Here is a 22054-nt window from a genome sequence, read left to right on the forward strand (position 1 = left end):
GCTCACACAGCAAATCGCAGATGCTTCTTGGCTGTTGCATGGAGCAGAGGGATGTCTCCAGCCTGAGCAAGCCACGGCTGCAGAGATGCTGCTGCTGGTAAGAGCAGGAGGTTTACAGCTCTGCTGGGTTTGGAGGGGCTCCGTTGGGAAAAGCTGCAGCAGGTGATGGTGGGATGGAAGAGGTCAGGAAGCCCTGAGCTCAGCCTATACAGAAGGGAGACACTTCTCCCACTGAACTCACTAAAGGATGCTGCAGAGCTCAGAGCTGAGCCTCTCCTTCCTTCCTTTCCTCTCCCTTGTCTGTGGAAAAAGCCAGGAGAGGGGCAGAAGCTTATTCCAAAGAAATTCTTATACTCCCTGGTCCCTGCAGAGCAAGGGCAATGGGGCACAGAGCTGGAGTAGGGAGGTCCCATGGGACTGGGACCCCCATCCCCTAAAGGGAAGAAGTCGAGGCAATGCCGAGGTTTGAACCAGCCTTTATTTCTCTCTATGGAAGGTAACTCAGCGGTACAAATATACTTTGGCATGAGAACCAGAGAAACCTTGCCGTGGGGAGTGTGGCTCCCCATGGGTACCCTGGGATGAGAAGGATGCAGAGAGCGAAAAGAAATTCTCCGGAGTCATCAACAAGTTTTCCCCCAAGACCCTCTTTCCAATAGATATTTATAGACTTCTATAGATACGATGATAGCATCATTTGTAATAAATATCCTCTCTGGTATCTAACAGTATGTACAAGTTGTCAAGTATTAGAAATACATTGGTTTTCTTCTGTTAAAAGGTGAGAAAAGAAATAAGTGGGCTGGGTGCCTTGGCTGTCCCCAGAGTCCCCCTGGCACTCCTGGTGCTCAAAGAGGGGCCAGTGCATGTCAGGGTGTCCCCCAGTGTCCCCATTGCTGGGGGGACAGCCTGTGCTTTGGATGCTGGCAGGGGGGTGGGCACAGTCCTAGGGACGATGGGGATGCTCCCCATGGGGCTGGGGGCTGCCCTGTGCATGTAGGAGGACAAGGAAAGAGGATTTTGCTCCCCTCTTGCTGTGTTGGGGTGACCCCGGGATGTCTCTGCTGGGTAAAGCGTTGAGAGCATCCCCTGCTCTGGGCTCTGGGTGTTGGGGTGCGATGGGGGGGCAGGTTGAAAGGGGACTGGAGCAGCCCAGGGGTGTGAAGGAGAAGAAGGGTGAAAAACTCTTATAATGCCTCAAGTTGTCCCAGGGAATCTCCCCAAGGGTAACAGCTCTGGCCCCAGCGCTGCCACAGCAGAGGATGGAGATGGGGGTCCCAGGGACCACGCTGCCATTGCCTTCCTGCCTCCTTGGTGATGGATCCGTGCTTCCTGCTTCCTTTCCACTGGGAAAATCCTGGGTTTGCCAGTCTGAAAAGGGTTGAAATAACCCCACAGAGCTCTCGGGGGGCTGCCCACTGAGTGGAGGCAGGCGTTTTCGGCAGCCTACGTGACTCACGGCTTGTTTTCTCAGCCTCAGGGGCAGGCTGATGTGTGCAGGGATCGAGAGAGCTCCGTCTAAGCCCCTCTTAGCCTGATTTGCCCTGTGATGCGTGCTCGCCTTCGCAGCGGCATCCCCTCGCTGCCCGCGGCTGGAGGAGGCAGAGGACGGAGGGGACGGGACCCTGCCGCTGCCTGCGGTCGGTGCTGAGAGCCCCATGTCCTTCTCAGTCCGTGTCTCATGAGGCCTCTGGTGCGCCCAGGACCGTGTGTCTGGCTCACGGCCGTGCTGTTGCACGCTTGGGCTGCCCTGGGGCTGTGCTGGGGCTATGGGGGTCCCCAGCCCCTCGCACAAAGTTCGTCATGGAGGGAGGTGCAGGCGTACCCCCCACCCCATCAAGTTAAAGCACTCTCCAGCTCTCCAAGTTTCACATTTTTGAGGAGTGGTTTTGCAAAATAAAATAATAAAATTAATTTAAATTAAAATAAAATAAAACCAGCAGCTCCCTTCTTCCCGCTTCCCAGAGGACCAGGCAGCCTTGCCGCTGTTCCTGCATCCCTCCCAAGCCAGAGGACCATGGCCCACAGCTCCCTGGGGGTCCCACTGCCAGACCTGGGGTGGTCTCCTCCTGCCATGACCAAGAGAGGTCTTTGGCCACAGAGCCAAGGGGAGGGGTCTGGGGGACACGGGTGGGGATGGAGAGGAGCTACACGGAGCTGCGGCGCTTCATGAGCCCCTGGAATGCCGCCAGGCTGTGGAGCCCGGTGGAGACGGAGCTGATGGCCGACCGGCGGGCGTTGCAGAAACATCTATTGGAGGGGGTCTCCGGACAGCGGCCAGGCGAGGAATGGCTCTGCTCCACGCAGGTGTCCGAGGTGGAGAGATCCCTGGGGATGATCATAGGGATGGAGTACTGCAGCTTCTCCCGGCTCTTGTACCACAGGCACGAGCACATGGATTGGAAGTGGAGAACCTCAGCATAGACGTTCCGAAAGCCGCCGCCGCCGCCGCTCCCGCCACCCCCTGCCGCCACCGGCACGGCCGAGGCGGTGTCCGTGGTGTGGATGCTGCTGGCTTGCCCGTTGCGGGTGAGCAGCGCCCGGTGCTCCGCATCCCGTTTCTCATCCTCGGCGTTCATGGTCATGAAGCGCAGCACCACCAGGTTGAGGAAAGCCCCGATGACCGTCAGCCCCGTCAGGATGTAGACGAAGCTGAAGGCCACGTACTGCGGCTTGTTCTGGAGGGCTTCGTCCTTCTGCAGGGCCACGTAGTCCCCGAAGCCGATGGTGGTGAGGGTGATGAAGCAGTAGTAGTAGGCATGGAAGAAGCTCCAGTGCTCGTAGTAGGAGAAGGCGGCCGCCCCGATGCAGAGGGTGCTGATGCAGGAGAAGAACCCGATGGTGACCATGTTGGCCATGGAGACCTCCACCCGCCTCATGCCAAGGCACTTCTTGATGCGGTGGAGGAGGTACTTGACAAAGGTGTTGATCCTCTCGCCCAAGCTCTGGAACATGACCAGGGTGAGGGGGATCCCCAGTAGGGCATAGACCATGCAGAAGACCTTCCCCCCGTCCGTGCTGGGGGCTGCATGGCCATAACCTGAGGAGCAAAGCCACAGAGTGGGATCAGCTCGGTGGTCTGGGGCAGGGGGGTTAGGGGGTGTAGAGCTTCAAACCACTTCCACCAACCCTGACCGGTGCTGTCCTCATCCCCAGGCACAAGGAGTGACCACAGATGGCTCTGCAGGCTGGAGGGTAATGGAGTCTCTAAATGAAAATGAAGAGGAGGGAGCGAGAGAAGGGGGAAAGCCCTGGGCTCGTGGGGAAAGGAGCTGGGGGGCTGTCAGAGGGTGATGGACGAGGTGATGGATCTCTGGTGTGGGATGGGGGCAGTTGGGGATGCTTGGATCGGAGCAGCTGAAAAGGCAAAGGAGAGGAGGAGAACAGGGAGTTTTGAGGACCCAAAGAGACAATGGCAGCTGGCTCTCCTCTGCCCCCCATCGCCATGTCCCCACTGCCCACTGCCTGCCATCCAAGCCTGCTATGCGAGCTGGGGGAGCACCCACACCCAGCCCTGGGGTCCCTTTGGGGTTTCAGTTCAGCTCCCTGCGCACAAGCCCTGGCAGAAGGGACCTGTCCTGCCTCTGCGCTGGCTGTTCCTGATGGATCCCTGGCACAGGCAGCTGAGGCTGCGGGTGGGGGGTGCCGAGCTGCGGGCTGAGGAGCTGCAGAGGGGCCCTCGCTGTTGGGCGCCGGCTGCTCCCCTTCCCCTTTTCCTGATCCTTCCCTTTCTCTTTTTTCCTTTTCCTTTGTTTCTCCTTTTCCCTTTCCCTTTTTATCTTTCCCACTCCCTTTCCCTTTTTTCCTTTCCCTTTTCTTTCTGTTTTTCCTTCTCCTCTTTTCCTTCTCCTTTTTGCCTTTCCCTACTTTTCTTTCTCTTTCCTTTTTTTTTCCTTTCCCACTCCCCTTTTCTTACTCTTTTTTCCTTGCCCTTTCCCTTTCTCCCCTTTTTTCTCTCCCTTTATCTTTTTTCTCTCTTTCATTCTTTCTGGTTTTCTTTTTGCTCCTTTTTCCTTTTCTTTTCCTTTTCCTTTCTTTTAGTTTTTCCCTTTCCCATTTTTTCTCTTTGCCTTCCCCTTCTCCTTCCTCTCCCCTTTCTCCACCTCCAGCACCCCACACCATGGATGACCGCCAGGGCAAAGGCTACTGAGAGCTTCACCCCCAACACCCCAAGCCATCGGACTGGGGTCCAGGAGCAGGCAGGAGGAGGCAAGAGCAGAGGCAGAGGCAGGAGCAGGAGCAGGGGCAATGGGCAGGGGCAGGCAGGAGCAGTGCTGGGGGCTGGGGTCTGCAACCCAGCTCATTGACCACTCAGACCCCAGGGGGCTCAAAAATGCTCCCCTTGGGCCATGAGCATGTTTGGGACAGGGCTGGGGGTGCCGGCACAAGCACATCCACTGCAGCACCCGCTTCTCCAAGGCCTGCCCTAGCAAGTAAACCATCACCCATGGCCACGCGATGCTGCAGCAGACCCCAAGCCCGTGGGAGCTTGTTCTGCTCCGGCTCTGTTTAATCCTGGCTGGGTAGAGGCAGGCAGCATCCCTCAAAGTCACGATCACTCTTGGCACACCAAGGATAAAGCCAGCCCAGAGCCAGGCAAAACCAAGGATCATCAGGTCTCCGTTCAAGCTGCATCCAAGGAGCTGGCATGATCTTCTACCCCTGTCAGCACTGCTGACTTGGGCTGTGGCTCAGGGAGCTAGAGAGCATCATAGAGTCATAGAACGGTTTGGGTTGAAAGGGACCTTAAAGCTCATTCAGTTCCAACCCCCTGCCATGGGCAGGGACACCTTCCACTAGAGCCAGTTGCTCCAAGCCCTGTCCAGCCTGGCCTTGAACACTGCCAGGGACGGGGCATTGCTGGAAAGCAGCGCTGCTCCCTTCAGTGGCAGGTACCATCCTGCTCCTTCCCCCACTGATGAAAAAGGGGGGCCTGCTGCTTGTTGTGCCCCTCCCCCAGCACCAGAAAGGAAACTGAGGCAATGCCATGAGACCTGGGTGGCCACTGGGTGCACTTACCCACGGTCACATCCTACTGCCCTCAGGGCAGGCTCAGAGCCCTCACCATCCCATCTGCCTGCCCGTGCCCTCCGTCTCCTGCCAGATGCCTCTGTCCTGCTCCCAGACACCCAAATATCCCCATTCCTCATGCATCAGCTGGTAGAGGATGGGTTTGAGGACAGAAGCCTCCAGCAGTGCCCACGGCCCCCATCCCTGCCAACAGCCTCGCTGAGCATCCTCCTGCCTGCTCCTGCCTGCCCCGCACCACCGCAGCCTCCCGCAGCTATATTTAGCCCCGTTTCCCCAGGGAAAGGAGTTTATGAGCTCTCGCAGCGCGTCCAAGCATCCGTCAATCTGTCACCCCCCTCCCCTTTCCCAGCTTTAGCGGGCGCTGCCTGATCTCCAGCACGTCTGAGGACAGGGGAAAGGTCACTGGGATATGAAATCCAGCTGGGAGGGAGAGGGAGACCCCAGGAAGGCGAAGGAAAGAGTGAACCCCCAAAGCTCTCTTGCACCTGCAGTTTCATCCACTGTGGCAAGGAACCACACTGGAGAGTGCTCAGCTCCCGGAGATACGGCAAAGTCCCGCAGTTGCCAGGTTCAAGGAGCATGCATTGGCAGGCACTGGCACTGTGGCACTTCCCAACCTGGCCAAGCTCCCTGGCAGTCTCAGTGAGGCTCCTGCTGTGCTCCTGCCCTCCCTCCAAAAGGAGCTCAGCATCTCCTCTCCATCTCCTGCACCCCAAACCACCCTGCCAGTGGGTGCTCCTCAGATGGGTGTCCCATGGGATGCTGCCATGGGAGAGCATGGTCAGGGTGCTCCGGCTCAGGGTGCTGCCAGCAGGCAGGGAGCACGGCGTGTGTCCCCGGAGAGAAAATATGACACGTCCCTGCGGAACGCAGCCGGCTCCTCTCCTTTTTAGGGCTGCAGGGAGCAGGTGCAGGTCTCAGCAGGGCCCTGGCCTGGAGCAAATCCCAGGCTGTCGGAGCGATGGATGGCCGGGATTAGTGGGCAGCTGCTGGGGATGGGGATGGGAGGAGGGGAGGACTTTGCAGAGGGGAGCTGTAACAAGGATGGAAGGTGCAAAGGGTTGGGAAGGTAGGGAGACAGGACACCATGAGGGACACTGGGTGCAGGGTGCCAGGGCAGGGCACAGAGCATCCCAGCTGACAACAGGGACCCGGAGCTGGGCCGAGGTTTTAGGGGGTGAAGCAGTCAGGAAAACAGCTCCCTGCTTTACACATCACTGCAGGAAAGCAGGCGCTGGCCGGGAGAGAGGGCTGGTGGCCACGAGCCATGGCCCACACCAGGACACCTCCATGCCTGGGCAGGAGCCCTGCCTCCTGCTGCCAGAGCCACCATGGTGCTCGTCCTCCGGGGCCCGTGCAGGGAGCAGGTTGGGTTCCATAGCTTGGCTGTCTGCTGAGGGGTACATGAGGTGGGTGTCCCCCTCCCTTACCCAGTGCAGCTGCTGCCTTTTGCTGCTGCAACAGCCTGGCCCCGGCAGAGGGATGCTAGAGCCCTTCACTGTGGTCTCTGACCTGTTGCAGCTTTCGCACTCTCCACTGCTGGGCTGTGAAGCTGCAGGAGCGATGAGGAACAGTAGGGATGGTTCAAGTATCCTGGCTGAGGGGGGCTGGGGATGTCTACAGAGGCATTGACCACTCTGGGGGCTCCAACGTTTTGGAGCAGCCCCAGTTTCTGTCCCAGCCTGGGATGAACCCAGCTCAGGTCCTTCTGAGGCTGGTTTCACACAAGCATGAAACCTTTGAGCAACCTGGTCTAGTGAAAGGTGTTCCTGCCCATGGCAGGAGATTGGGACTAGAGCTCCAGGCACTCTATTCTCCTGGCTCTCATGGAGAAGAAGGAAGGAGGCAGTGAGTGGGTATCCCTTGGGGTGCAGTTTGTGATCCTTATCCTCCTCATGTCAGCTGTGCATCCAGACCTGCGTCCCACCACCCCATTGCTCCCAGTAAGGACCAGCATCCCACTCAGTGTATAATGGGCACCCACTTCTCTTGGGTGACACAAGCTTGACTGAGGTACAAATGGTGCAAGCTCTCTTCAGCACCCACAGCCGAGAGCCACCCAGGCTGTGCCCAGCCCTGCCAGGTCATCAGTGCCCAGCGATGGGTACCCAGTGATGAAGCCAACATATGGGATACCCTTGGCACTGCCTGGCAGATGCAAACAACAGGTAGATTGCAGCTGGGAAAAAGCCATGTGGCAGCAGCAGCCTGCCCTGAGCAAACACAGCGCAGCATGAAGGGACACAGTTCTGGGTGTGCTGCATGGGGACACTGGTGCCTGGCAGTGCCTCCGTCCCCCCCAGGAAGGGGACACGTCCTGGCTGGGCAGGGAGAGCGGCAGCCAGAGCAGAGGGATGGGACATGAGCAGCAGGTCCCTGGGGTGAGTTGGTGGTCACTTGAGTGATGCAGATGGAGTGAGCCTGGGGACACAGAGCACCCAGGCTGTCCCTGTCCCAGCTGTGACTTGGACCTACAGCAGGGACTGTCCTCGCTGCGCCTTCATTAGAGCAGCTGAAGAGGCAACCAGCCTGACATCCTCTCACCTTGCCTGCCATCCGTCCATCCATCCATCCATCCATCCATCCATCCATCCATCCATCCATCCATCCATCAGTCTATCCATCCATCCATCCATCCATCCATCCATCCATCCATCCATCCATCCATCCATCCATCCATCCGTCTATCCATCCGTCCATCCATCCATCCATCCTTCCATCCTGCAGCAATAAAGCCAACAGGTTGCTGGGGAACAGCAACAAAGGCATCACCAGCAGAGATAAAGATGTCATTGTCCCACTCTGCTCAGTGCTTGTCAGGCCACACTGGGAATACTGTGTCCATTTTTGACCCTTGTTGTACAAAAAAAGATGTGGATGGGCTGGAGAGGGTCCAGAGAAGGGCCACAAAGATGATCCAAGCACCGGGCAGCCGTGTGAGGAAAGGCTGAGAGAGCTGGGCTTGTTCAGCCTGGAGACAAGAAGGTTCAGGGGAGACCTTATCCCCATGTTCCAGTATTTAAAGGGTGGCTACAAAGAAGACAGAGACTGCCTTTTTACAAGGAGTCCCGTGGAAAAGACGAGGGGTGATGGGCACAAGTTACTGCTGGGGAGATTCCAACTGGGCACAAGAAGAAAATTTTTCCCCAACCAGCCACTGGAATAATCCCCCCAGGGAAGTGGTGAGTCCCCAGTGCTGGACACTGTTAAGGTTCAGCTGGACTGGGTGCTGGGACATCTACCCTATGTCACGCTTGGCGAAGAAAGGTTGGACCAGATGATCCTTGAGGTCCCTTCCAACCTGGGATTCTGTGATTCTATGACCATCCGTCCACCCATCCATCCATCCATCCATCCATCCATCCATCCATCCATCCATCCATCCATCCATCTGTCCATTCGACCACCCACCCACCCACAGACCTCTTCCTACCCTGCACTCACCTCTCCTGCGCCCCTTCACCCCTCCTCTGGGTGAAGGGCATGGGGGGCAGACTTTGGGGTCTCCCTGTTCCCCCCCCCCGCCCAAACAGAGCATTGGGGTAACTCCCCATTACCCCCTCCTATCCTCTGCAGCAGCATCTGCCCCCTGCCACCCCTATGTCCCCACATCACCGTGACCCCATTCCCCAGATTTATCCTATACACTTGGGAGTGCGGTTGTCTCACAGTCCCCCATCCCTGCTCTCACCACAGTGGGGGTGCCGGGGGGCAGCCCCACATCCCCTCTCGCTGCCCTCCTGCCGGGGAAGGCGGCAGAGCAGGACGATTTGGGGGTGCATCCAGCGCCGGTCCCCCCCAGCCCTGCTGCCTGCGGGCGGGGGGGGGGCAGGATGGTGTCATGGAAAATCCCGGCGCCGGCCAAGCGCCTGTTTGCGCCGAAACTGGCAATTTTTCCCTCTGTCCTGGGGCTCCGCCAGGCCCCTTCCCGGCCCCCTCTCCCTCCCCGCTCCATCCCTCCCCTCCTCCTGCAAAAGGCGGGTCCCCCTCTGACCTTAGGGACCCTGCAGCAGGACATGGATACCCTCTGAGTTGGCAGGCAAGGCGCGATATGCCGGTGATGGGCATGGCTGGATGCTGGTGGACACCCTTATCTGGGAGACTGGTCCTGTTGGGCTTTTCTGCTGGGGGGCACCCCTTGGGACAGCACAGACCTGAAGCTGCGGAATCCCCGGGAGCAGGCGGATGCCGTGTGATGCTCCTCCTTTACGGAAAATGTGTTATTTACACCCATCTTTTGGGTCAGGCCCCCACAGGGCAGGGTTGGAGGCTGGCAGAGGGGTGGCTGACCCCAGCTCTCCTGGCTGCCTTCACCCGGGGTCTCCAGTGTGAAAACCAGGATGTGGCTCCTTCCTCCTGGTGCCCAGCTTTGTTTGGGTAAGAGCAAGGTGTGGAGGGGTGTGAAATGGCACCCAGCACCATGCACCAGTGCCCAGCACCATTCACAGGCACCCAGAACTGTGCACCAGCACCACGCACCAGTGCCCAGCACCGTGAACCATTATAATGCACCAGCAGCCAGCACCATGCACCATCATCATGGACCAGCACCGTGCACCAGTGCTCAGCACCATGCACCCAGCACCCGTCACCACTGCAGCACCAGTGCAGACTTTCTGCCCCATGGCCGCTCTCCTCCCCTCTCGGCAGGCAGACCCCCTCCCCACTGCAGCACGCTCCACTCTTGCTCCTTCAATTAACCCTCCTGCTGTGATTTATCCAAGGTGGTGGTGCCCGCTATAAATCCCGCGCCGCAGTCACTTCAGCCCGAGAGCCGCCTGATAAATATTTAAGCCAGCCCATAAATCACACCCCAGCAGAGCGGGGCTCTCCCGCAGCCTCCAGCTCCAGTCTGCCCTCTTGGCACTGGACTTGGCAGCACCAAGATGAAGCAGCCAGACCTGGGGCTTGGAAACCGAGGGGAAAAACGCCCAAACCCAAAGAAATTGGGGTTTTTTGGTCCTGTCCTGGGTGACCCCCCCCTCGCCTCGGAGCATCTCTGCCCTGCGAATGGTGTTTATGCCTTGCTCTGAGTCAGGCTTTGCTGGCGAGCTTAATGAGGCATCAGCTGGGAGAGGCCAGGCAGGGGGGCAGGGAAGGAGCGGGTATTAATTGCTGTTATCGCTTCGGGATGGAGAGGAGCATGGAATTTATAGCCTGGGAGGGAGCGGGGGATGGGAGGAAGGGAGGGATGCTCGCAAAGGGGCAGCGATCCAGCCAGCTGGGCCAAGCCCCCTGTTCAGAGGGTCCATGGGCAAAATCCCATGGGAGAGGACACCCACAATACCACCCCATGTTGTCACACCACAGGTTTGCTGAAGCCACCCTGGGAAGAGGCTCTGCCTCCTTGGCAAAGGCACTGAGACCCATCAGGGCAGGCTGCAGGGGTGGTGGCCTGTACCTCTAAAACACACATCACTTCTGGGAAAGGCTCAGGGATGACTCTGGTCTCTGTGTATACATTCCATCTCCCCATTCACCCTCTTCGTGTTCCCTGCAATGAGGGTCAGTGGCAGAGGGGTGTATACCCTCATTAGGTTTCAGAGTGAACACCCTAATGAGCAATACCAGCATACCACAGGCGAGGGGTGGCCTGATGGTTAACTGGAGGGGAAAGAAAGCGATCCCAGTTGCCCAGTGCTGCTCCCTGCCAGCCCCTGCAGCATGGCTGGAGCACTCAAAGGACCACCCCACACCAGCGAGCAAGGAGGCACCGGGTTGGAAGGGGTGAGACGCTGCCTGTCCCTTTCCACTGCCTGTAATGGGACTGGGGTCACACACTGGGCATCGCGTTCCGTGGGGCACTGGGCTGAGGGGAGAGATATCCCAACCCTGGCACGGAGTGGGACAGTTTTTCCCTCCGGCACGTTAACTCTGAAACCTATCAAATGTGCCAGCACTAATTTCTACTGCTATTTTTTTATCAGGCACAGCTACTGCAGGATGGGAACAGAAATGTCCGGAGGGGCCAGAGGGAGTGGGTTCCCTTCGACCAGCCCCACTGCAGCCCCCAGGCTGCTTCAACCTCCTCCTTGTTCCAGTGGTTCCCATGCCTTCCTGAGACATTTCCCTCTGCTGCATCCCCCAAAGCCAGAAAATGGAGGTCCTTCCCTTCCCATTGGTGCTGGAAGGGTAAGGGCTTCCCGTATGAATGCGATGGAGTGAGGTCAGGCCTACTGCCACCGTAAGGGGCAGCCCAAGATGGGGGTGATGGGGTGACAGACAGGGACAGACCATACCAAAGAGGGTCAGTGAGGACCTGGTTTCACCCCAGGGCCCCTGCTCCGTTGATAAACAAGTGGGGCAGGAGGAGGGCCGTGACAGATGGTGACACCACAGTGGCATTGCCACCTGCCCCGGCCCAGATGGCCGCTCGCCTCTGCACACAGCGAGCCGGGGAGGAAGGAGGGAGGAAATGTGTCTTTTGGGAGTGATCCAGAAAGAGCCATCACAGCCAGCCCCGGAGCACAGAGGCCCGTGGTGCGGGGACAGGGATGGAGGTGGCAGGGGACATGCGCTGCTGATGCTGACATCCCACAAGGAGACCCTGAGGACCAGCCCTGCTGTGAGGACAGGCGAGCGTGGTCCCTGCAAACCCTGCAGCTCCCTTTGCCCGTGGCTTTGCGGAGTGAGTGACAGCAAACCTAAACCTTCCAGTCCTCGGTCCCCCTCTGGGGTGCTTTGGGGGTCTCCAGGCACTGGTGGGGCTGCACCCCACTAGCAGGGTGCAGGACAGCCTTGTGGAGGGAGTGGGGACTGTGGGAGACCTTCAGAGCAGCCGCTTCTTGGCTCCCTTCCCAGATAAAGGAAAAAAACCCAAAAAAGCCCTGAAATGTAGGAAAAACTTTCTCAGTGGGACCTGTCGCCCTCCTGGCTTTCCCTCCTTCCCATTTTAAAGCTGGCCCTGGCATGGAGATCTTGACCTGACATTCTGATTGCCTCCGGAGCACCACGGGAGCCTGGCTCTTCACCATCCCCAACTGCAACAGGAGCTTTACAGAGGGGCTGGTGGGTGATTTCCTGGGAGAATGCCTCCCCCCACCCCCCCGCCCTGAAAATCCCATTTCATGGGAATAATGGAATTTTCTTTCCTGTCTTCCCTGACAGCAGTGGCTTTTGATGATTTTGCTCTTGTTGCTGGCACACCCGAGCTCCATTGCCACAGGCCACCTGCCTTCTAACTCCTCAGATTTTGATGAAGCCACCATGGCTGTACCTAGTTACGTCTGTGCCCCTTCCCTATGGACTCTTGGACATCATGGAAAGGCTGAAGCTGCTGGGAAAGAAGTGCTTAATGCTAGCAGAGCAATAGAGCCCAGTCTGGGGACATTTCCTCTGCATCCGCCTCCCACTCCACTGTGGCCAGACACGTTTTGGGGGTCTGGGTGCCATTACCCCAACCCCAGAGCCGCCCCTGAGCTCCCACAACACACCCCGAAAGAAGGGATCAGGGTTTTAACCCCCTCTGCAGGCGGCAGGATGCTTTGCTGGGGTGTAACGCCTGCATCAGGGCTCAGCCACCTCTCCTCCATCCCTTCGGGGTCCGTGCAGCTGCAGGTAGGGGAGGGCAGCGGGTGTCCAGGGGAGGCATGGCAGAGCCCCCAAGCCTGCCCGCAGCCCGGTGCTGAGCTACAGCCTCAGGACCGTGCCCACCGGCCCGGCTTTGTCTCCTTCCTCCGTCACTGCAGCATCCTTTGTGTGGGCTAGCGAGACGCTGCTCGTTTCCCGCTCGCTCCTCGCCCCAGCCCCCCGCGCACCCCCTTGCCCGCTCCTCCTCCCTCGCACGTCAAACATAAGCTGCTTGGCTTCACTTCCAGAGCCTTTCCCAGCTGCTCTCGCCAGCAGGGAAGGGCCAGACCCCGCCGCCACTCAGCCACGGCCACCCCGACACCCGTGTGTCAGCCCCGGGAGCCAGCAGCTGCCCAACACCCGTGCCTGAGCCTCGGGAACCAGCAGCCACCCAGTTTGGGGACCAGGGGATGGCAGGTCCCCATCGAGGGCACCCAAGGACAGATGGGCTGGCAGTCCAACTGGTCTGGACCCTGCGGGACCCTGCAGCCCCCCCAGCTCCTTGAGCCCCTCTCCCAAATTGGGGTCGCCCCCCCCCCCCAGCAGTCTCCAGCAGCATCTCTTCAGGGACCCTGATTCCTGACACCCTGAGCATCCCCAGGTTGGGGCAGGAGGAGCACCCTGAGCATGGGGGTGCAACGCTGATATCTCCCTTGTTAGGTCAGTGCATCCGTGCAAGCAAGCGGGCACCGGGTCCCTCGGTCTGGGGATCCATCCCCCAGGAGGGGCAGGAGATCGGCTGCGAGGGACCCCTGTCCTCAGGGGACCTTTCTCCTCCTCCTCCGTCCCACAGCCCCACTGGGAACCCCCCCAGCATTCGCTGCCCCCCGCAGGGCTGGACCCAGCAGGTCCTAGCTTAGATCGCCCCCCTAAGCTGCAGTGGGGTGAGGGAGTGGAGGTGACGGGCCCCCGACCCGTGCGGGGGGGGGTGTGTGTGTACAAAACGGGGAATGTGACAGTGAGGAGCCCAGAGGCTGCAGGGATAGGGGTGCCTAGAGAGCGGGGACACCAGAGACCACGGGGATGGGCACGTTGCTGTTCCTCTAGGAAGAGGAGGTGGGAGAGGGTGGGCAGGAGGGATCCCCGATGCCTCGGGGATGGGCGCTAAAGGGAGTGTCCGGTGAGGGCTCCAGGGCTGGGAAGCGGGACTAGCGAGTAGATCCGATACCGCGGGGATGGGCGGAGGTCCGGGAGGGGGGTTCCCAGGGCAGCGGAGCTAAGGGCAGATCGGGTAGCCCTGACGCTACGGGAAAGGGAGATTTCGGGAGGATCCGGGCTGGGATTTTCCGATGGCAGAGTCTCCCCTTCGGGAGAGTCGCCCCGGTACCGGGGGGACGGGCGGAGGTCGAGCGGGGATTTCGTGGTAGCAGAGGTGGATGCGCCCGCCGCTGGGGGGATTGGCGTTCTGGGTAGGGCGCTGACGGGGCTTTCCGAGGGATATCGGGGGCTTGGAGGGCGGGTCGCCGCGATACTACGGGGACGGGCGGGGGAGTGTGTGTCCCGGTAGCCGAGTATCGGGTCAGGCGGGTGGCCGCGATACTATGGGGACGGGCGTGGGGGAGGTCCAGGTAGCGGAGGAACCACGCAGTCGGGTCACCCCGATACCACGGGGACGGGCTGGGGGGGGGTCCCTGTAGTGGAGGAGCCGAACGGTTGGGTCACCCCGATACCACGGGGACGGCCGGGAGGTCGGGGAAGGTTTGTACCGGGGAGAGAGTGGTGGTGGGGGGTGACCCGAGCCGGCGTCCCGCAGCCGGGAGGAGGAGGAGGGTATCCGCTGGCAGGAGCACCGGGAAGACGGTACCTATAGTGGTGATGACGGTGATGGCGAAGTAGAAGGAGCCGGCGAATTTCCACTGGACGCCGGCCTTGTGCGGCTTGAGCTTGAGGACGACCCACTCGAGTTCGCGGTAGCTCTCGGCGCTCAGGTTGTACTTGCTCTTGAGCTCCTGGCTCTTGGCCTCCAGCCGCCGCCGCTCCGCCGTCTCCTCCTCCGACTCCAGAGCGTCGAAGACGGCGGCGCCCACCAGCAGGTACGTGAAGGTGCACACGATGAGCGCCAGCGTCCGCACGTTCTGCCGCTTCATGCTGCGGCGGCGGCGGCGGCGGGCGGCGGGGCCGGCTGGGGCATGGCGGCGGCGGCGGCGGCGGCGGCAGCGGCAGAGGGACCGGCCCGGCCCGGCGCGGCGCGGCGCGGCGGAGGAGCGGGGGGCGGGAGGGGCGGAGGGGGGGGCGGAGCTGTCCTTCAGCACCACCGCCCCGCACCCCACCCGCACCGGGACCGCCCCGCACCGGCACCCGCAGCGCCCTGCATCGGCACCGGGACCGGCGGCTCCCCGCACCCGCACGGGTACTGACACCCGCACCGGCACCGGTACTGGTACACTCCGCAGCTGCACCAGTGCCAGCACCTGCCCAGCGCCGGTACTGGCACCTGCGCCGGTATCAGCATCAACACCCGCACAGACAGTGGCACCTGCATCTTCACCAGCACCGGTCCTGACGCCGACACTGACAACCACACCCCACCGCACCTGCACCTGAACTCACACTGGCACCGGTACTCGGACCTGCACTTGCACAGGTACCGGCAGTGATACCTGCACAGACAGTGGCACAACCCAGCACCCACTCCAGCACCACTACCAACACCTGCACCCAACCCACACACTGTCACTGGTACTGGCACTTGTACCCGCACCAGTGCTGGTACCAGTACCCGGTGACACCAGCATGCCCTATGCAGGGTGTGCACCCACTGACACTCAGACACTTCTGTACACCTGTGTGTACATGCTTGTACGTGTGTATGCATGGAGAGGCACACACATGTGCATGGTCGCATGAGCACAGACACTCCTGTCTATATTCAGTCACATACACACAATACACACACATATATATACACACACACACATATTCATGCCCACACAGGCACACCCATGTGCACCCCCTCAGCCACACTTGCACATACATTCATGCATTTGTACTCTTATGCATGTACACACAGAGGTGCACACATACACATGTTCACATTCATGCACACACACACACCTCCATGCATATGGACATGCACACTCATGCACGCACAGACACACCTATGTGCACCCCTTCACCTATACTTGCACACACATACGTGCACACATACTCAGATACATATGCACACAGAGGTGCATATGTACATGTGTTCACACTCATGCACACACCCGTGTGAGACCCATCAGCCACTCTTGCACGCACACTTACACACATACGCACATATACACATATACACACACTCCCATGTGCATACATGCTCCCTTGCCCGTACTTGTACACTCACACACATCTAGGTGCACATGTACACACAGTCACATGTATGCACGTACAAACACACACGTAACACACACGCACATGTGCCTCCATACATACTCCCACACTCCCATGTTGCACAACAGCCCTGCAGACTCTCCATCAGCACAGATGCTCATGAGTTTGTGTGGATCCTTACATGCTTTGTGCAGGGGATGGCGGTTGGACTACCCAGCCCAGTAGCATTGGGGCTGTCCCTGTGGCCAGGGGTGTCTCTGGCACCCTGGGGTGCCCCAGCACTGATGTCAGCTTATGTGTCCCCATCCCCTGCTCCATCTCTTGCATCCACCATGCAAAACACAGGAGATCTCCAAGAGAAACGCTGTAAACACGGCAGTCCTGGGTGGAAGCAGGATCAGATCCTGGAAAAAGGAGTGAACCCGGCCTGCCCATGTGGCCCCAGGACACATTTTACCAGCTGCTGACACCTGAAACGAGGAACAATTGTTTGCACATGTGCTGGCACCTCAAGTGGGCTGCCGGCATGCTGGGACATGTGTCACTGCAACAGGATGCCCGGGTCCCTCCAGTCTCCCACACCACTGCAGGGACCCCAGGGTCCTGCCCCCGGCTCTGCCCACATGCAGGAGGCTGGGACACAAATCCTGCCCCAATGGTGCCAGTGCCGCGAGGGCTGGCGGGGATGGGAATTACTGCGTGGCACAGCTCTGACGCGGGGCACGGCGAGGCAGGATGCTCCATGGTCACACGAACTCTCAGTGGCAGCTTCCCAGGGGACCTTCCCCCGTGCCAGGAGGTGACTGTTGCCCTCCTGGGCTCCCAGCCCTGTTCTTTTCCCCCTTGGGGAACATTTCTGTTTGGTTTCCAAGTTGTGGAAGTGAGAAAGGGCAGAGGGGCAGGAGAGCAGGGCAGGGAGCCAGCCCGGCCAGGGCACGCTGGCCCACAAGGCAGAAGCATGCTGAGCTCAGCCAGAAGATGACTTGTGTCTGTTTTGCACCCAGTGAAAGCAAAGAAGAGGGAAAAGCAGCAATTTCCAAGGAGGTGAAGTGTGAAAAGAGCTGAAATCCTGATCACATGGGGGGCAGGGATGTAATTCCTTTGCCCCCAGCAGCACGCTCCCCAGATCTGTGGCTCCTCCATGCATCCATGCACTTAGCAGGTTGAGCCAAAGGCAGGGTGGTTCCTCATCCAGAAAAACAGCAAGATTACTTTGGAGAAAGTTGGCTTGCAGGCTGGGGAGGATTTCTGTAGTGTGGTGAGGGCTGGTGGTGGGGATGTGCTGGTGCCACTGTCACTCTGGGCACAACGAAAGCCTCTTCCATGCTCCGGGTGTCTGCTGCACCCCACTGCCAGCCTATGGGAGAGTGAAGATGGTGCCAAGAGGACCACATCACCCTCCAATTGCTCTTTGCATCAGGAAATCAGAGCTGGAACAATAATTTACAGGGGCTTTGTGCCTGCTCACCAGTGCTGTGGCTCAGGTGTGCTGCGGCTTCAGCGATGCTGCAGCTCATGTGGTGCTGCAGCTCACGGGGTGCTGCGGCTTGCAGGGTGCTGTAGCTAGTGGGGTGCTGTGGCTCACAGGGTGCTGTGTCTGGCAGGGTGCTGCTGCTTCCCCACACAAGCTGTGCTCTTCGCCAGCAGGAACTGCAAGGCGTGAGCAAACAGAATGCAACACAAGCTGTTGGTGGCAGCTGCTGCATCGCCCACCACCGCAGCCACTGGAGCCAGGAAAAAGGCAGAGGAGACCTCTCCTTCTGGGGAGCAGCCATCTCTTTACTCCCTAAAACACTCCCTGCTCCCTGCTGAGCCCCTCAGACAAGCCCCAGGAGCATCCCTGGTCATGGCTCTGAGCTGCTGCAGTTTCTTTCTGCTCTGAGATCTCCTTAGAGGTGGGAAAGCAGCAGTGATGAGCTCGGGGGCCTTATTCAGCCGCAGATGGTGGACCTCAGCTCACTGGCCTCTTGCAAAAGATGCTGTGGCTCTCTGTCACCCAGGGCTGCTGTGGGGCTCACCCAGGAGGCACAGGCAGGGCAAACTGCATCACACCCCAGTGTCCTGCTGGTGGGCAGAGGGGTTCAAGCCTGCTTCCAAGTGCAGGCATGGACATGAAACACGTCCTGCTGCCAGACGTGGGATGAGAGATCTTGGGTGGGTGAGGACTGGCTCTCAAAAGGGGCTGAGCTCTCTGCTTCCAGGGAAAATGGAAAAGGAGAGCAACCCCTGAGCAGGGAAAGGCGCTGTTTGCTTTCCAGGGTCAGTGGATGCTACTCCGCCCCAACCCCAGCCACTCCAGATACCACTGAGAGGAAGAGGATGGTATTAAAAGGGGTATGAGGAAGGGAAACAGAAACTGACTCTGCCTGACTCTCTGCCTGGAGTGAGGACAAGTGGCATGCGAGCAGGTATCTTCATTTCTGGCATCAGAAGATGAGGGTTAATGTGGTGGGTCTTTGGGTTTTCCAGGCAGACGCTCCTCCATCCGTACTCCCTGCTTCTCCACCCCAGCACCCTGCTCCTCCAACCCCACTACTCCACCTCAGTGTCCTGCCCCTCAAACTCTGCATTCATGCTGCTCCATCCTTGCATCCTGTTTCTCCATCCCAGCTCCCTGCACCTCTATCCTGGTATGCCTTCTACTCTATCCCTGCTCTTCCATCCCAGCATCCTGCTCCTGCATCCCACCACCCAGCTCCTCCAACCTTGCTTCTCCATTCAATCTCCCTGTTCCTCCATCCCAGCACTCCACTTCTCCATCCCAGCACCCTGTTCCTCCATCCCAACAACGAGCTCTTCCAGCTCTGCCACCCCATCCCAGTGTTCTATCACTCCGACCCTGCACCCATGCTGCTGTATCCGTGCACCCTGCTCCTCCATCCCAGCATGTCTGCTACTCCATCCCTGTTCTTCCATCCCTGCATCCTGCTCCTCCATCCCTGCCTCTCCCTCACCTCCCCAGCCCCACTGCCTGCCTGTGACTCATGCCCTCTGCAGCGCAGAGACTCTCAAGCTCCGGCCACTTCTGCCTCTTGAAAGCCACAAATGCATCCGGGCTCGAGTGAGCCCATTTGCTCCCTCCCTGCTGCCATTGCAGCTGCCAAAAATAAAATGAAAGAGAAAAAAAAAGAAACTAAAAAGACCTCCTAAAAAGCAAACTGTGCTGTGTCTCTTCCGGCTGCGCTGCCGAGTCACTCCCAAAGGACTCTTTATTTTGTCTTCGCAGGATCCTAATGCATTTCTGCCCCGACAGCCAGACACTGAGTCCTGAGGGAAGAGGTGGGCTGCCAACACTCCTGCAGGCTGCACTGTCCTTGCCTGCAGCCGGGTCTATGCCCTGGTCCAGCCATCCCTGCCACCACCCTTGGGCAGGATATTTGCTCTACACCACTGATCTGAGTGATGGTTTTGGGAGCTGGGAGGGAAACGTGCTCAGGTTTCCTGATCTCATGTCTCAGGAGGAAAGCAGAGCAACACCTCTGGACCAGCCCCCATCCCATCCCAGGAGATGGGCAATGGGGTTGGGACAGGAGGTCAGCAAGTGAGACTCAGGGAAAGAGGCTGGTTTTGAGGAGTGGGCCAGTGGAAAAGTCATTGGGGTGGTGGCTGCTTGGCCTGGGTCTCCCAGGGCACCCCGTTCCTGCAGGTCCCCCTTGTTCTCCCACAGCAGCTCAGAGAAGGGACCATGGGCACTGGCAGCCCTTGCACCCCTGGGTCTCCTTTGTGGGACTGGCACTGGTGGGACAGTTCATACTGGGCAGCCTGGGTGCCTCCCTGCCTCTCCTGCAGCTGGAGGTCCAGAGAACCTCCCATGAGCCGCCTCCTCTATGAAACACAGGCTGGGAGGGCTGAGAGAGCAATGGCCTTTGGGATGGGATGGAATGGAGTGGGATGTGTTGGGAAGTGTTGGGATGGGACGGCTTGGGACGGGAGGGTTTTTCCAGGCAGAGTAATACCAAAGGTCCTCTGAGACCCCAAACCAGAGGGGGATGGTCCTTTGTACATCTCCCATCAGCAGCACTGACATGAGCTCATGAAATGACAGCACAACCAGAGTGGTGGATCCAGACCCTTGTGACAGACTGATCCTGCTCTCTGAGTGCTGAGATTGATGGATCCTGCAGTCTGCCCTGGTCCACCCCTCCTGCATGCCCACGCCTAACATGGACTTTGAGTCTGGCTTTCTTGGGTTTTCTCTGCTTTCTTTCTGGGGTGCTGTGACCACTGACATAACCATAGAACATCCTGCAGAGGATGCTGGATTCAGACTCCTACACGTCACCCAGTGCACGCTGTTTTATTCCCAAAGAGAGGTACAGGCTGTACAGCCTCACTCCATTGTTTGCAGAGCTTCTGCTGGATCTTTGCCCGTTCCTGCGCTGAGCTTCACAGGAAGGTCCCAGGAGCTGTGGCAGCCCCATATTCCACGTTGTATCACCATGTGTGTTTGCTAAAAAAGAATACACAGAGCTTGGATATCTTTATAGGGCCACTGAGCTGGAAGGTTTCCGTGATACGTCTCATTTCATGCAGAAAGCAGTAACACAGCAGGAGCTAGATGCTAAGTCCTCTTGGTGCTTCCTAACCTGGTTTGGGCTGCGGCTTCTCCGGTACCAGTGATGCTGAACTCTCTGTTTGCATCTGGCAGGGCCTCGGAGAGCAGGAGCCAAGAGAGGGCTTGGCTCTGGGGTTCACAGCTCTGGGATATCACCCCCCTGCATGCTCAGCATGACCTGCCCTGGTCACCCTTGACCCAAACCAGCCCAGGTCTGGTGGGCGCTACAGGAAAGGGCTCCTGCAAGCAGGACACCCAAAGTAAGGACCTGAACTGGGTCTTCTCCTCTCACCACGTCTCTGTGCTACGGGGTTTGGTGGGGCAGCACCAGTTCCAGGAAGTGGGAACTTTTCCTCCACCAGCTCATTTTGGCAGGTGTTTTCCAGAGAAAGTCCCTCTGGGACATTCCCAGGTATGGGAAAGGGGTTTGATAGATCCCAGGAGGCTGCTTCAGGGATCATTGTGTCCCTGCCCATGGCAGGGGGGTTGGAACTGGATGATCCTTAAGGTTCCCTCCAGCCCGAACCATTCTGTGATTGTAGGATTGGGTGCTACAGGCACTGGTGGGTGCAGGGTGTGTCCCCAGTGTTCTCCAGGGCAGCATTAGGCTGGAAAGCAGCCATGCAAATCTCTGCCTGCATCCTAGCCGGGCATCACGGTGGGGATGGTGGGGTGCCCTGCGCCGCGGGGCAGCAGCACGTGCTGGCAGCACGCATCCATCCCGGCCTCATTGGCATTGCTGCTCCCTAATGCATCATCAGCCTCTCCAGCCAGCTCGATTTAGCTCCGGTAAATGGTTTGGTTTCCTGATCTGATTTTTCCTGACGTGAAGCCGTTCCTGCCCTGAGAGCTGCTCTCCCTGCCGCGGCGGCTGCATGGATGTGATCCCTGGGGACCTGACACTTGTCTGCAGAGGTGAGGGGGGAGCGAGCCACCTTCACCCCAGCAAATCCATAAAGCAGCCAATGTGCTGTGCAGGATACGAGGAACCCCTCCCCAAAACGCCCTCCCCACACCCCCAAAACAAACCTAGCCCGCCAAGAGCCGCGTGATCCCTTAAAAACCCAACAAAAACACCAAAATGGTTGTTCGTGCCATCTGGAGCAAAAGAAAATGGAATTTTAATTAAAAACTCATGAGCTAGATGCTATAAATACATCGTCTTGCTGTAAGTTATTCACCCGTCAGGAACACGGAGGTCTGATCCTGGGCTCAGCAAGAGGAGCCCAAGAGGCCTGGGGTTTTGTCTCATTTCTAGGGATATATTTTGCTTTTCCCATTCAGCCCAGCTTTGCCCCGGGCCCTGGCGAGCAGCAGCGCCCCAGCACTGAGCCCGCAGTGGTTTTGGGGAGCTCAGAGCTCTCTGCCTAGAGGGCTGGAGGCCGGCAGAGATTGCCAGCCCTTGGGCTGTGGCCAGCGGATCTCGGCACCCGCGGAGGGAAGCATCAGTCTGGGTAATTTGGGGCCTGGATTTCTTCTTTCCAAGTGCTGGGAATAACACACGGATCAAAACAAATTGAACAGCAAGGTTTTAGTAACAGACCCCAAAGTACCAGGCGTGATGCTCCTCCAAATCAGCCACCCCCATCT

At 58.8% G+C, this 22054-nt stretch overlaps 1 protein-coding gene across 1 annotated transcript; it reads right to left on the reverse strand.

The window, feature by feature from the left end:
* Nucleotides 1-460: 460 nt before the first annotated feature.
* KCNK3 (potassium two pore domain channel subfamily K member 3) lies at nucleotides 461-14744 on the reverse strand. Its single transcript, XM_065681974.1, has 2 exons — nucleotides 14405-14744; nucleotides 461-3040 (listed from the first exon to the last, which is right to left on the reverse strand). Exons 1-2 carry the CDS (start codon nucleotides 14685-14687, stop codon nucleotides 2148-2150), a joined length of 1176 nt encoding a protein of 391 aa, XP_065538046.1. The 5' UTR covers nucleotides 14688-14744; the 3' UTR covers nucleotides 461-2147.
* Between the last annotated feature and the right edge of the window lie 7310 nt (nucleotides 14745-22054).

This window comes from Lathamus discolor, chromosome 5 (assembly GCF_037157495.1).
Source record: "Lathamus discolor isolate bLatDis1 chromosome 5, bLatDis1.hap1, whole genome shotgun sequence".
NCBI lineage: Eukaryota > Metazoa > Chordata > Aves > Psittaciformes > Psittacidae > Lathamus > Lathamus discolor.

Excerpts from the sequence above, each read along its gene's own strand:
- KCNK3 (XM_065681974.1), bottom strand. The coding sequence starts at position 14,687 with ATGAAGCGGCAGAACGTGCGGACGCTGGCGCTCATCGTGTGCACCTTC. Across the intron at positions 3,041-14,404 it reads CACCGTCATCACCACTATAG|GTTATGGCCATGCAGCCCCC; the intron begins GTACCGTCTTCC and ends TTTGCTCCTCAG.